At 37.2% G+C, this 13527-nt stretch overlaps 1 protein-coding gene across 1 annotated transcript in view; it reads left to right on the plus strand.

Moving 5' to 3' along the window:
• Positions 1-7355, plus strand: part of LOC104074478 (GTP-binding protein Rit2-like) — a gene marked incomplete at its 3' end in the record, with an annotated part of 73865 nt that extends 66510 nt beyond the window's left edge. The window contains exon 3 of the mRNA XM_009574611.1: positions 7282-7355. Coding sequence (XP_009572906.1) covers positions 7282-7355 — 74 coding nt within the window. The remainder of the gene's footprint in view (positions 1-7281) is intronic.
• Between the last annotated feature and the right edge of the window lie 6172 nt (positions 7356-13527).

Here is a 13527-nt window from a genome sequence, read left to right on the forward strand (position 1 = left end):
AAAGGTACCACAGTAATGAAACTGCAAGCTGACATTGAAGAAGAGGCGCTTGCACATATCTATAGGTACAACTGAAAAAAAAAAGAAGACAGAAAGATAACCCATTTCCCACTTTCGAAGGCACTGAGTGCATTTCAGGTCACCGAGAAAACTGCCATCTAAGTACCCAAAGCTGAAAATCAATCAGGCTCCTCCAGCAGCTGTGTGTTATCAGTCTTGCCCTGCAGAGCACAGATCTGAAACATTAGGCAGCCCAACAAGAGGGAGAAACTTAATTTGAGAGCAGCTGTTTTAAGACAGATACATAATGGCATTAAAAGAGGAGCACTGCGGCGAGGTGAGAACCAAACAGAATACCTATTAGGCTGAGGAGGCTTTTAGTTTTATTATTGCGACCAGATGCAGAGAGAGTACGGTCAATGGCAGCCAGAGCCTAAGTTAAAGGAGTGAGACGAGCGTATGACAATGAAGATGGCTCAATTAAAAACTACTAATAACAAATAGTCAGAGTGTATGGGACTTACTGGGCCTGAACTTAAATATTTATTATGCTGCAACGATTCTGGATGCTCAACAGGTAACTTAGGCCCTGTCTCCCTCCAGGTATTTAGGCACCACTTTTCATTGATGGTAACAGGATTAAGTGCAGAGGTTTATTTGAGGAACTGGGCATAGTTTAGTTATGCTTCTGCTTTCTACTGAAGATATTAGCACTGCTTGTTTCAGGAGGACAAAATCAACTAGAAGTTATGCGTTGTTCTGCTCTTTTGTTTTCAGACTTAGAAAATAGGAGTATCTTGTATTTCTATTTGCATCTTTACTCCTTGAAATCATGAATTATCTTATGAACACTCAAGGATTTGTTTTTATGTGCCTCTGAAGATATAAGAACCTCTAAAACAGAACAGAGTAGTTAGTTAAGAGCATGTCATAACGCTGAACAAAGGCTAAATAAGGGAAACGAAGAATTGCATCTCCAATAGAAATTAATAAGGAGAGTTGGAATGTACAACAATAATATGCATTTGAATTTAGCAAGGCCATTTGAAAACAACGTAACAGAATCTTTTCTGAAGATGTATGTGGCCAAGACCTTGGTTTAATATGTTACCTGAAAATATGTTTATGGTAATTTGAATGCTAAAATGAAAACTGAAAGATAGAAAGTGCTGTGTTTCTCATCATGCAACTGAATGTATAATGAATAAACGCATGAATTCCTTTTACAATAAGCACTGAACATGACTAATGCTTTGTTTTTTCTCAGATTATTTTAATTTTCTCAAGGCCTACACTATAGTCTTTTTACAAGAATAAGGCTAGCAGAGAGATACTATCTGTATTGAATGCTGCATTACTTACCTGCTTCTCTTTCATAGAAACAGCAGAGATGTTCGAAGCGTGTGGTCACTGAAGAAAGAGTTTCTATCTGTGGGTTTGGAAAGGCAGTGGTCATTTTTTCTCTGTTCAGCAAACAATTAGCAAGATTCTTCTGCCTAGAGCGATGTTGTCTGTTACCATCACTTGTATAGGCGGGAGCAGGCAACTTGCGCTGTTAACACAAAACCGAGCAAAACCTGGAAGATCTGACAAAGCTAAACAAATGACAGCATAATGGCAAACATAGTTCAATGCTGAGAAATAAAAAGCAGCAGCACTGGAAAGAATAATCTGAAGTATTCTTAATTGCTGGTATAATCTAGAATTATGTAACACTAGGCAGAACTGGAAATGGGATATTTAAGTATCCTAGCTACCAGTTTAGTCCTAGTTTCCTACTTGCCTTATTTTAAAGGGAACTGCTATCTATGTGAGTATTTATAGAATAAAAGGCAATCAAATCTGTCAATTCTACTATTCTAAGCCATTCATTGCTTATCATGTGTGCATAGCTCATAGGAAGGCAACCTCTGTGACTTGGTGTCCTTGTCTGCAAAATGCTGATAGCAATGTTCACCCAAATTATAAAACACTCATACTCCAGGAAAATAATTATATGCTAAGGGAAATTGTAAGACCAATGTATTTTGATGGGCAATTCCTATGACATGCCTATTTTTATCTCAAATAGGAGTTCATGTGTAGTGGTTGGTACAGTGGTTTAAGTCCCTGTTCATCCACTCTCTTTTTATTTAAAAATTCCTTGTTGTAAATAGAAACAGCACTCATCCAGCCAGAAACTCATGATCATCCCACATTCAGGAGCATCTCTGGATTAAAATGTGTATGTAGCAGATAATCTAAGCACACCAAGAGCTGGGTCTCCTGATGTCTTCTTGGCACGCAGGGAGAACGAAAGGCAGTACTCCAGGTGTGGCTGACTAAGCTTGGACTTCCTTCTGCTGGTTTGGCACCCTCTTAGCCAAATAAAATATATTTCGGCTCGTCTATATACGTGAGAATCAGATTGGGTTTAACTGCAATTGCTAGACTATAAGACAGAGAAGAAGAGAGAATATTTATTTAGAAAGAATATAAGCGGAATTAACAAATGGAAGAAAGAAGCAGCTGACCTATATTTCAGGAACTGGAACATGTCTGTAATGCAGATGAAAAAGCCATTCCAACTCCCCTTTAAATTGTACACCATCCAAATCTATTTGTCATGAAGCAGTTACCTGCTCGTAGCTGAAAAAGCGCTTTGATATATTTTTTATGAATCTAGCTTCTCCAGTGCTAAGATAACTGATCACAACACAACCTTGCATTAATTATTGTACTTCTGTCTCCAGAATGATGTCCTATAAAAGAGGAAAACTGAAAAAATAGGATGTATTCATTTTACACAAAAAAAAGACAGATAACAAAAGGAAGAATTTGTCCTTTTCTTTCATAATACTGCAGAGGACAATCAAACAATTAAGAAAAAAAAGTTTAAAAGTGCGTTTTGAAAAAGCAGTTTTTCTTGGTTTAAATGAGATACTCAGTAAAGGAGGAAAGAATTAACAATAAAAAAGAATAGGTGCCATTCAGAAAACAGTTGGAGCTTTATTTGTTTTTTTTTTCCTACCCTGGAAAACAGTAAATGGTCAGTATAATTAAAGCAAAGTAGTATAATTTTTTAAGCTGAAATTTTGACCTATTTTAATTATTATTTTTATTGTTTGAAGGAAATAAAATTCTTAAAGAAGCCCATAGTCTAGATGGAGGAAAAAAAAGGAATAATTTTCTTTAAAAATTAAGTTTTACCAGATATTTTAACTATCCAGTATTCATATATTCACATATTATGCAGATTGTAAGGATGCAGGGTTTTTTATCTAATTTTTCGCTTTGGTACCTACAAATGCTCATTCTTGCAGTCTGTGTTTGAATCAGGGTTATATCTCACAGCAATATCAATAAACTCCATCCACAGGTTTTTCTTATAATACCCTATCTTTCTGCTGTGTTTTACCTAAACCAAAATCTGGGACCTTACAGTTAGCCTCACAGAAAAAGACTAATGCTGAACTTAATATAGGAAATATAGTTATTGTCTGATTTATTGTCTGATGTCTGATTATTATTCTCGTCTCTTTTTTGTACCTTACCTTAATGCTTTACTGAAATGGCAGCCGGATTTTGGTCTTTTAATAAATAGCAGTCCCTAGAGCTGTAGGATGTAAAATCCAGACACACGTGGCTTAGCAGCTCCCAATTAACTTTAAAGGGAGCGTTATATTAGTATTATAAATCAATTAGGTGAAAGAAAATGTAATGTACTCAAACATTGTAAATAGTGTAAATACACCAGATAGCATTTGTAATAATGTGAATAATTTTTAAAGAGAGGAGATTAGACAGTGAGTTTGCTAGTGCTCCTGATGAATACTTTCCTGCTTTGTTTTATACACACTCAGATGCTATTTCAGTGGAACATCTTCACTCCTGTTCTTCTCTGTCCACAAGTAAACAGCATGTTCCTCTCAGATCTCAGGGTTTCTGTTTCCTTAACGTGACCATAATGTCTACTATGTTGCCTGGATTAAAAAGACTAGCCACATAGTAGTCTCTTCTGAAATTCTTTAGGAAGGACACTGGGGTTTCTGCTTAGCACTATAGCTACTAATAAAACAAAAATATGTTAACTGGGTCCAACATACAGACATATCCAACTCTTGATCTCTAGGAGGTTGTTTCTTTCCAGGTTAATGCCTCCGCTCCGCAGTCCAACAGAGTAAAATAAAGATGTTTGTCTATGTAATCCCTCACTCAGCTCTATTTTCATTACTTCCTGAGATGAAATCCCAGTTTAAAAGTATTAATTGTAGACCAGAACTAAATGGTACAGCTCTTCCACTTTTAGTTTGCCTTCTTGGTCCACGTGACGTGAGATGGGAAACAAGGTTTTTAATGTATGCATCTTCCTTCTACCTCCTGCACTGGAAAAATTCACTGTCCTAGTAGCCCAGGAGATCAGTGAATACACAGAGTAAATGAAAAGATAGTGCCTCTCAAAAGACTGGTTGTGCTCAAGCATTAAGAAGCTGATAGGTCATAAGTGGGGTGCTATGATCTGATCTCTGATATGAGGGTGTCGGCTCAGACAGCAATTCCCTTGATAAGTGTAGGCTTTAGGACTTCCTCTTAAGTGAGTGCCATAAGAAAACTAAGCAATAAATCTCCCATCTATTTTCCATTCAAATACAGGTTGAGAATACCCCTGCTTATCAAACCCCAATTGAGGATATTTTCAAGCTTTTCTAAATTATCTGCACTACCCTGCTTTTTGCATATATGCAGAGAGAGAATATTACAAAGGAAATTCATATCTCCTTACTGTTTCATCTCTACATTTTTTGGGGCAAAGGCAAATCCTACAAGTAAAAAGCATGTTCCAAATACAATTGCCTAGAAAACCATTTAGATTCCTGTGCTTGGAAAATGCTCAATAGAATATGTTTCACTACCACCAACAGAAGACAGAATCATAGAATCATAGAATCATTAAGGTTGGAAAAGACCTCTAAGATCATCAAGTCCAACCGTTAACCCAACATCACCATGCCCACTAAACCATGTCCCTAAGAGCCTCATCTATGTTAGCATATATTAAGAATGAAAATGGGACAGTGATTCTGGCACATCTTTGTGAAGTGTTTTAAGGTCAGTAGTTTGAGAAAACAAAATAAATGAAAACAACACAATGGGTTTGTACATTCAGTGTTATCTTTGCAAAGTAAAAGGGTTATAAACATAATCTCGCTCCAGCTTTTAGCCGTTGAAACTTCGCTGATTACAGTGGCATGATATCGGGGTACACCTGGTGTAGCTCAGCAGGGAATTAGACGTAGATATCTTACATTTATTTACTGAAAGCTATAACTTATATTCAGAGGCCAGTGGGTCTTTTAGTTAGTAACTCTGAACTCCTAATTCATTTCCTTAGCAAATAAGACAGGATTTATCTAGATTCCAGTTTCATTTTTATCCAAGCTGAATTTAAGTATGCAAATGTCTCTCTGCATTAACTGTTTTAAAGCTACTGTATTAAAACTCAGATTGGTCTAAGAGAAGAAAGAAATAGGACCATGGCATATTGGCTTTAGAGTATCCAGCTGCGGAGCCAAGAGAGCAAGCTAAATATATGCAAGTCATATGTTAATTATGTATGCATTAATGTAATGCAAATGGGCACTCACCTGCATGGCAATATACTAATAATACATTATAGTATTAATAGTATCTACATGAAGGAAATACCACATTTGATTTTATGTATTTTCATATTTTGTTTTTAATTTTTAGTTAAAAGGTAAAAATTCTACTGTACTCATCATTATTGTGCCATAATAGATTACTTAAACCATAAATAGCCTATTTGAGTCTATACGGTCCCTCTTTGGCATGGAATTTCTTATTCAGCAATTCCTAGAAATAGATCTTTTGACTGAAACATATGCTGGTTGGAGTGCTCTGGCTTTCTCAGCAAGGCAATGTATCATACGCTTACTTAAGCCTCTGGGTCCTCCTAATATCAATGGGATTAGGTATTTGTTTAAAGGAAGGCATGCGCCTAAGTTACTTGCTGAACTGAGGCCTAAAAGAAGCAGGAGAGTCGTAGAAATTACTGTATGTGATGATGCCATTAAAGATAGTCTGCCGCTGACTGCGCAGGAGCGGGCTGAATTAGGGCCATACAGAATCCTTCATATCTGAATGCTTTAGTGTTTCCTTTGTGTAGGTGGAAACCAGGTTTTTACATGCTTTTATAAAGCATCGTATGATGCAAGATATAAAGGGTACAAATTGGACTGTCCTGAGAATTCCAGCTACCTGCAATATAATCCCATATTATAATTCCAATATTATCTCAGTAATCATTGAGAGCCTAGTCCTGAGGGTCTCTGGCAGCCAGGGCTTACAGGATTGAGTCTTCGTACAGGGCCAGCCATACGCTCATGATGATTAATGACACTTCTCAGATGCATTAAATGCACTTGTCTTGTCTTCACACCTCAAGGCACAGCCAAAGCATAACATCAGTCACCAAAACCACTCAGACTGCTATGCATTATTGTTTAATTAAACAACACAGATAATTTCCAAGACTATTTCCAGTATAAACATAGCCTGATAGCTAAGCTGTATTTAACTTTAGGAAGGAAGTACAAATGTTGAGATGAGAATGACATTTAAATGTGAGGAAAACAGCTTATGCAAATAGTAGTTCACCTTTTTTGGTTTTCTCCTTCCAAATTTAGCTTGACAAAAATCATGTCCAGCAAGCACAGGTTTTCCCTCCTCCACCCCCAGCCATGATGAATGTGAGGACACTGATTACAGAATTTATTTTAAAAATCCATTTGCATTCTCCTCAGAGATATATGGAGTCCTAATTAATTGCTCTGACATATCTGAGCCAGAAGCCCTCCTCAGCCACAGGGAGACTATCCCAGTAATTTAGACAACCTTTAGCTTCAAACTATTTGCTGGAAAAGCTCTGTGGAAGTGTGATTGTGGTAAGTAAAAACGACTCTGCTGTATAGCACCAGCACAACACCTACGAAACTTTGTGACTTAAACAACACCCATGGTCGGTGCTATCCTTTTAAAGAGAGGTAAATCTACTTCTTTAATATTTTGAGGTCGTTTAATAGAAAAGACTAGATCACACCTTTTTGCTAACACTTTGCAGTGATGGTAGGATTTCAGAAAGTGTCTTTTAGACTTGAAAGAAAGCAAAGTTAGGTCAGACTGGAGAGCTTTTGAAAAACCTACTCCAAACTAGCAAAGCTATTTCATTTTCCATTCTCTGAGCCACTCTTATGCTTAGTCGTACTGCACTGTGTTTTTCAGAGGATGCCTATAAAACTCAAGTCCGAATTGATGACGAACCAGCCTATTTGGACATTCTAGACACTGCTGGACAGGTAAGTAGTTTCCCAATGTGAAAAATTCAATCAGAGATAAAACTAAAGATTTTAACCTCAGATATATGGGTCACAGAGCTAGAAACAAGCTTTCCTATTCAAACATAAAGGGAGCAGTGGCAGAAAAACATTGAAGAATTAACAAAGGAGAAGATTAAAGGAGTGCTTCAGTAGTGTAGCATAACTTCAAAATCTGACCAGAAGAGACAGACAAATTTAATTGAGTAGAAGATAAAAAGCTGTTTGTTTCTTCTTCTCTTGTATACAGAAACATCTATCACAATCATGGAATGAATAAATGCTGTTGTTGGTTTGTCTTACGTGTTTATCGTTCCTGCTTTTCTGTATATTACAGGAATCTTCTGGTCTACTTATAGATCAAGTATTTTGTTACCATTCTTCTCCTCCCCACATTATATTTAAACATCAAATGCTGACCTATAAGGAAAAGGTCTTAATGCCAAAAGTAACACACAGTGTACGTATAATGTGTATATGCATGTGTGAGCATCAGTCAGGGAATTAATTTTCACATCCAGTAAGGCAAAAGAAGGAGTTAAATGCAACAATGCCTTCTACCTGACTTAGTTCACCCTTGTTCCACCTCAAAATATTTTTATTTGTTTAATCAAAATGTTGCAGCTGGTTGATCTTTTCCTGAGGTGTGTGTCAGGTTTTGTTTGAAGGCTTGATAGTTTCATGAGTTTCCATAGTGCATGTGCACCTTGTACAGGAATGAGTCTGTCAACAAGGACAGTAGATCCTTAAAACAAACAAACAAAAGAAGATTTAGGATGTATAAGCCTAGAAACCTTGATCTCAGCTTCCCAAACGTCTGAATGCACCTTAGCTGGGCACTGCAAATGGTGTGAAATGCAGTCTGCTGCCAGGAATTAGAATAGCATCAAGTTATATAAAGTTGAATGTAGTTCAGGGGGATTGTGGCATGAGTTTTACATGGGAATGAAATATAGGCCAATTTCAAAGTGAACTCAACCCAGTTTCAGGAATCAAAAGATGCCCTGAATTATTCTTCCTTGACCCAAAATTATACAGTCTCAGCAGTTAACCAGTGACTTGCTGCTGAGTCTCCTGTGAAAGTGTTTGATTATCCAGAAAATGTAAGCTAAATTTCAAGGCATGTCTCCAAAGCTGTGAATTTAATTGACCTATTATTATAACAGGCCCAAGAAGTTTCTTATGCATAATAGTCCTAGCATAGCTTCAGCAATGGTTTGACTGGGGGAAAGAAGGAACATCATAGTTGCTACTCAATATGTCTGAAAACGTCTGTACTTCTGTTGGAGAAGAGGAAGCAACATCTTCTTTGCTCACTCAGGAAGTCTGAGACTAGTAACTTCAGCCTTATATCGTCGTTAGAACACAGTCATTAGGGAAATTATATCTTCAGCTTTTTAGTCCTGTAAGGCTTTATGTATTAGGGACCTCCTGTGTTATCCTTTAATATAGTTCACTGTCTACATCTACTTCATTCTACTCCTAAATTCCCGTTAGTCCTACTTTGTAGAGTCAAAATGCTAAAAAATAAAATACTTTCTTACCCAGAGCCGAAGAGAAATGATGAATCAGAGTTTATGTGTCCAGCTTTTTGCTAATGGAAAGAGGACCAAAGTGCTGTACAGGATTTATTCATTTTCATAGGTGTGTTCCTAATTTGCTGTGGAGACTCTGAGAGTGCAGGAGTTAAACGCTGCAAACCAGGAGGGTACAGTAGGTACAGAGCTCCTTGCGTTGTGCTCCTGCTTACAGACCTGTGCAGGGAAGATGAGCTACCCGATCCTAAATTTGCATCAGTAATGCAAATATTATTTATACAAAGGAAATAAAGCAGCTTAAAATCAAAGCAAAGAATGGATGATAAATAAAACAAAATTGGATAGTGTGCTTTTATTTTGAGCTGGGGAGTAATATGGTGTAAAAAGCAAGAGGAATAATTTCTTCTACTATAAGTTTTTCCATTTGTTTTTGTTACTAGAAACATAAAATTTTGTGGTGTTGAGAAAAAAAGAATCAGATATTGAGAGTTTCCTTCTCTTCCTAAGCCCCCACCAAAATCAAAGCCTCTATTTTTTCTTTTTTTTTTTTTAATTAGAACAAGTATTTCTTAAATGGTTTTTAATTTTCTGTCAGCTTCTTTTAAAATGAAAAAAAAAAAAAAAAAAAGGCCCAATCTTCAATCCCTTTTAATCCCTTTGAAAATATTTAATATTTTTTAGATTCAGGAAAAAGGAAAAACTATCCCTATGCACTGGCCTTTTAAGTAGCTGAAAATACCATGTTTTCCAGTTTAAACAAAGCTTATCTTTTGTCAGTCATGTTCACTTTTTAGGAAAAATTCCCCACAAAACTGTACAACTTTTACATGATTTTTTATTTTTGATCATACAAAATAGCTAGAACAAAACCTCATTTTTAATTGGTGGGGGATTCATTGCCAATATTATGAATTTTAGCAGAACTGAGCGTTGTAAGGTAAGAAAAATCAGAATAATGCAAACAGTGAAAGCTGGTGAGAAAAATAGTAGAGAAAGGCTGGAGAGTTTTAAATTTCGTTTCAAGAAGGGACCTAAATATCCGTAGTATTAGAGGCCCATGGCATGTAATGACCACATAATGAAATGTGATGCAGAGATTTTGGAGCAAGCAGAGACCTGTGGCGGTAGCACCACACTCTGCAGGTACATCAGCCCAGGACATTGTACAGCCTGGGCATACTTATTCATGATCCAAGTTGAGTTGATACGAGAAAATCTCTGCTTTAAATTTCCCTCTTCTTACAGCGGAGACTGTCACTGAAACATGTCTCAGTGTATCTACGCTAGGAAGCTCTTCCCACTTTCCTAGGCCCCTATTTTTCAGAAACTGTCCATTCTAAGTATCTTGGATTTAGCTGCTTGTCTTTGCAGTTGTCTTTGAATTTGTTGCCTCTCTATCTGCACTACACAGCTCCAGAATAAATCAAGACCTAATCCAACTCCCATTGAAGTCAACAGCTAAAATAGCCTCCTTCCTCACAGAGGGCTTAATGTTACTCTCACTGAAGTTCAAACTGAAATCCTGCTGTGACTTTAGTGACTCAGGGTAAAAATCCAAAGCGCCCAGTTTTGCTGATGATGGTGTGCTCTGATGGTACCTCACTGGGTTTCATGTTAAAGCAGAGATGGTGTTACAACTTCTAAATCATGTAGGGGAAATCTCATTTCTCTCTGGGTGTCCTCGCAGTCATAAATACTTCATCATCAACTTTGAATCATGACTTTAATCACTTCAGAAGATCAAGGAGCTGAAATTGTAATTTTTCCCTACTTGGGAAACACAGGAAGCCAACAGAAAAACCAATTGAATTTAAAGTATTTTGCTGTTGTTCTAGAGAATATGTTTCACTAAATATGCTTCTCCTTTCCCTGCTGTACCTATGCAGTAATTGAACACTTCAACGCTGACCAAATATCGATCTTTATTAATAATTAATATAGTTCTTTATTGTCAAGTCCAGAGTTAAAAATCCACATCTGATTTCATATCTGAAACTGGATAAAAAGCTTTGGTATTTCAACTGATAGATACAGTTTGGAGCACCAAAAACATAGATGGTGCTTCAGAAATACATTTCTGGTTCTCAACTTTCTGAAGTTACAAAACATTCAAACAAGGTGAAAACCAGAAACATTAATAAACTATTAGTATTGCTCATCTAGTTACTGGTCTTCCTCTTCTCATGCGTATACGTAGACACCATTAAACATGGCAGATTGCTCCTATCAGGTAGCAGACTGATGTTCCTTGAACTCTGGATGCATATTTTTTACATCATCAATTGTCCTCTAATGCTCTTCCAATATCATTTTTCCACTGAAGGTACAGTAAGAGGCACATTCTTAATGTATGTAGGGCTACTGTAAGTCGTTATGCTTCACTGAACTCACCACCCCTGCTTTTCACCACCCGCTACATTTGCCTGCCTTTGCTCAACGCAATCAACTTCAGACAGAATAAGATTATGTCCAACTCAGAGAGTTTCAAGGGCAGGTGTTGCTGAAGTCGCTGCTTATAGCCGAATTGTCATAAACAGCACTTACTTGAGCAGTTTCTACCATAAGACTTGAAAACGTGGAGTGCAGCGAGAAGAAAAGGAACAAAAAATTGATGTTGTTTCTCTTTTTCAATGGCACAGCTGAATCTGGAAGACATGTAGCCTTAGCTTCACATTTGCTGCCAGAAGAAGCTATCAATGATGCCTTTGGCTCTCCTTTAACTAGAAGTTCTCTTCTTAAAACACAAGTTTTGGTTTTGCGTCTGCATTTCAGTTAAAACAAAACCAAAAAGCAAATGAAAACAGAGAGTAAATGTGAGATTGAGCTTTAGGAGGGATTTTATTTAGTTAGCTTTTAACCCTCTAGGCTAGCTAAAATTTGGCATGTGGAGTAAATAAAACCTTAATGGAAATCTGCAAATGCAAACTATTACCGGTAAAGATAGCTTGAGCTTCCTTGTTCAGTCGTGTTTATAGGACATTTTTTTGAGTAACTCCCCCTTGAAATTCACCCATGTGCCTCTCTCTATCCCTTAAGGTTGGGAGAGGTGTTAGGGAGGAGATAGTTCTGAGGTTTCCCTTTTCTTGTCCAATGTGTCATAAACCTCACCTGCTTTTACATATATTTGATTAAAACTGGTGTAAACTCTTTGACTGCCAGGAAACTTGTGGCTGCAAACGAAAGGACATTCAGACCTCAAGTCCTTTATTCTGTGTTCAGTTCCCTTCACAATTATTGTCAGAGACTGACAACCCCCAACTGCTCCAACCGTGCACGAAAAGCCTCCATACAGGGTTATAGAAACCTTCTGTTCACTCATTTACGCTTTTTCACTCTCTCTTCTAACTTAAAAATATGTTGTTCTGGAGCCCAGTTTGAATTCCTCCTCATGGAGCATACACAACGGTTATCTCTCCTTCTGTATTTATAAACTGTTGACTGACACAGGAGCTTTTATTCTTGCCACGGCTCTCCTCCTGATGACACATTACCCAACCTCCCTGTTTAGACCTCATGCCGAAGTTTAAAAGAGCATCAGACAGCGTTCCCTTCACCGAAAAAATAATCTGAGATGACCCTAGGTAGAACAGGCAAACTCGTTTTCAGACATGAAGCAGGCAAATATGCAGAAAAATGGATTTCTGTACCTGTCAGTGAGACAGTACATTGCAAGATTATTGCACCAATTTTTGCTTGTTAAAACGTGAGCTTTTTATGATAAACTTAGTACACCAGTATATTTCCCAGGTGTGAGTCAGAGACTTGAAAAATTGGCCTTAAAATGTAATGGCATGCCATTTCAGGGAGATTTTCCTTTGTCTGGAGCTGTGTGCACATGAATTCATTTCCAGGCAGACACTTTTCAACCTGACAGCAACAGTGCGCTCTGTAGTGAAATCCATCTCTCAAATTGCTAGCAAATCACAGGACATGTTTGTCCTGCCAACCTCCAGGACTATGATTTTTGCCCCCTGCTTCAAGCTTTGAAGAGGAACCATATTAGTCCCAAGAGCCCTTCAGATAAATACACTTTCTCAGACTAAACACTATAGCCAGATGACTCACTCAGGCTGTTATCTGAGATCCTTCTGCTTATTATCTAAACATGCTGCTCTAATCCTGAATCAATGGAAGTCAAATTTCAAACTACACTACTGCTGCTTATCTCAAGGAAATGTGAAATGCCTTTTTGGCAGTAATTATATTTTAATGGGCCTTTACAGCGTGTTCTTTTAAGGGGAAAATAATTTTAGTGCACTTTCTGCTAGGTACTGTAGTGAGTAAATGAAATCCATTTTATTTTTAAAGCGTAGTGGTAGTGAACTAAGTAGCAACCATTAACACAGTGTATTAGGTGAAGAACATTAATTTTATTTTCTTTATATGTTGTTTCACAGGCTGATGATGACGTACTTAGAAAAAATCAAACCATAGCACCGAAAATTTGGTGGATTGTCAAGACAAGCTGTTCTGTACTTTCTAGGGAGAACTAAAATCTCTCACTAAAATGACCAAGTCATTTTATTTGGGAATGGACAGATTTTGAAGAAACATTTATTTGGCACAGATATTGAGTGAAAAAAAGGTTCCAGTAAATCATATATGAAATTGCAGAC

The sequence above is a fragment of the Fulmarus glacialis genome, unplaced genomic scaffold (assembly GCF_000690835.1).
Source record: "Fulmarus glacialis isolate BGI_N327 unplaced genomic scaffold, ASM69083v1 scaffold2813, whole genome shotgun sequence".
Classification (NCBI taxonomy): domain Eukaryota; kingdom Metazoa; phylum Chordata; class Aves; order Procellariiformes; family Procellariidae; genus Fulmarus; species Fulmarus glacialis.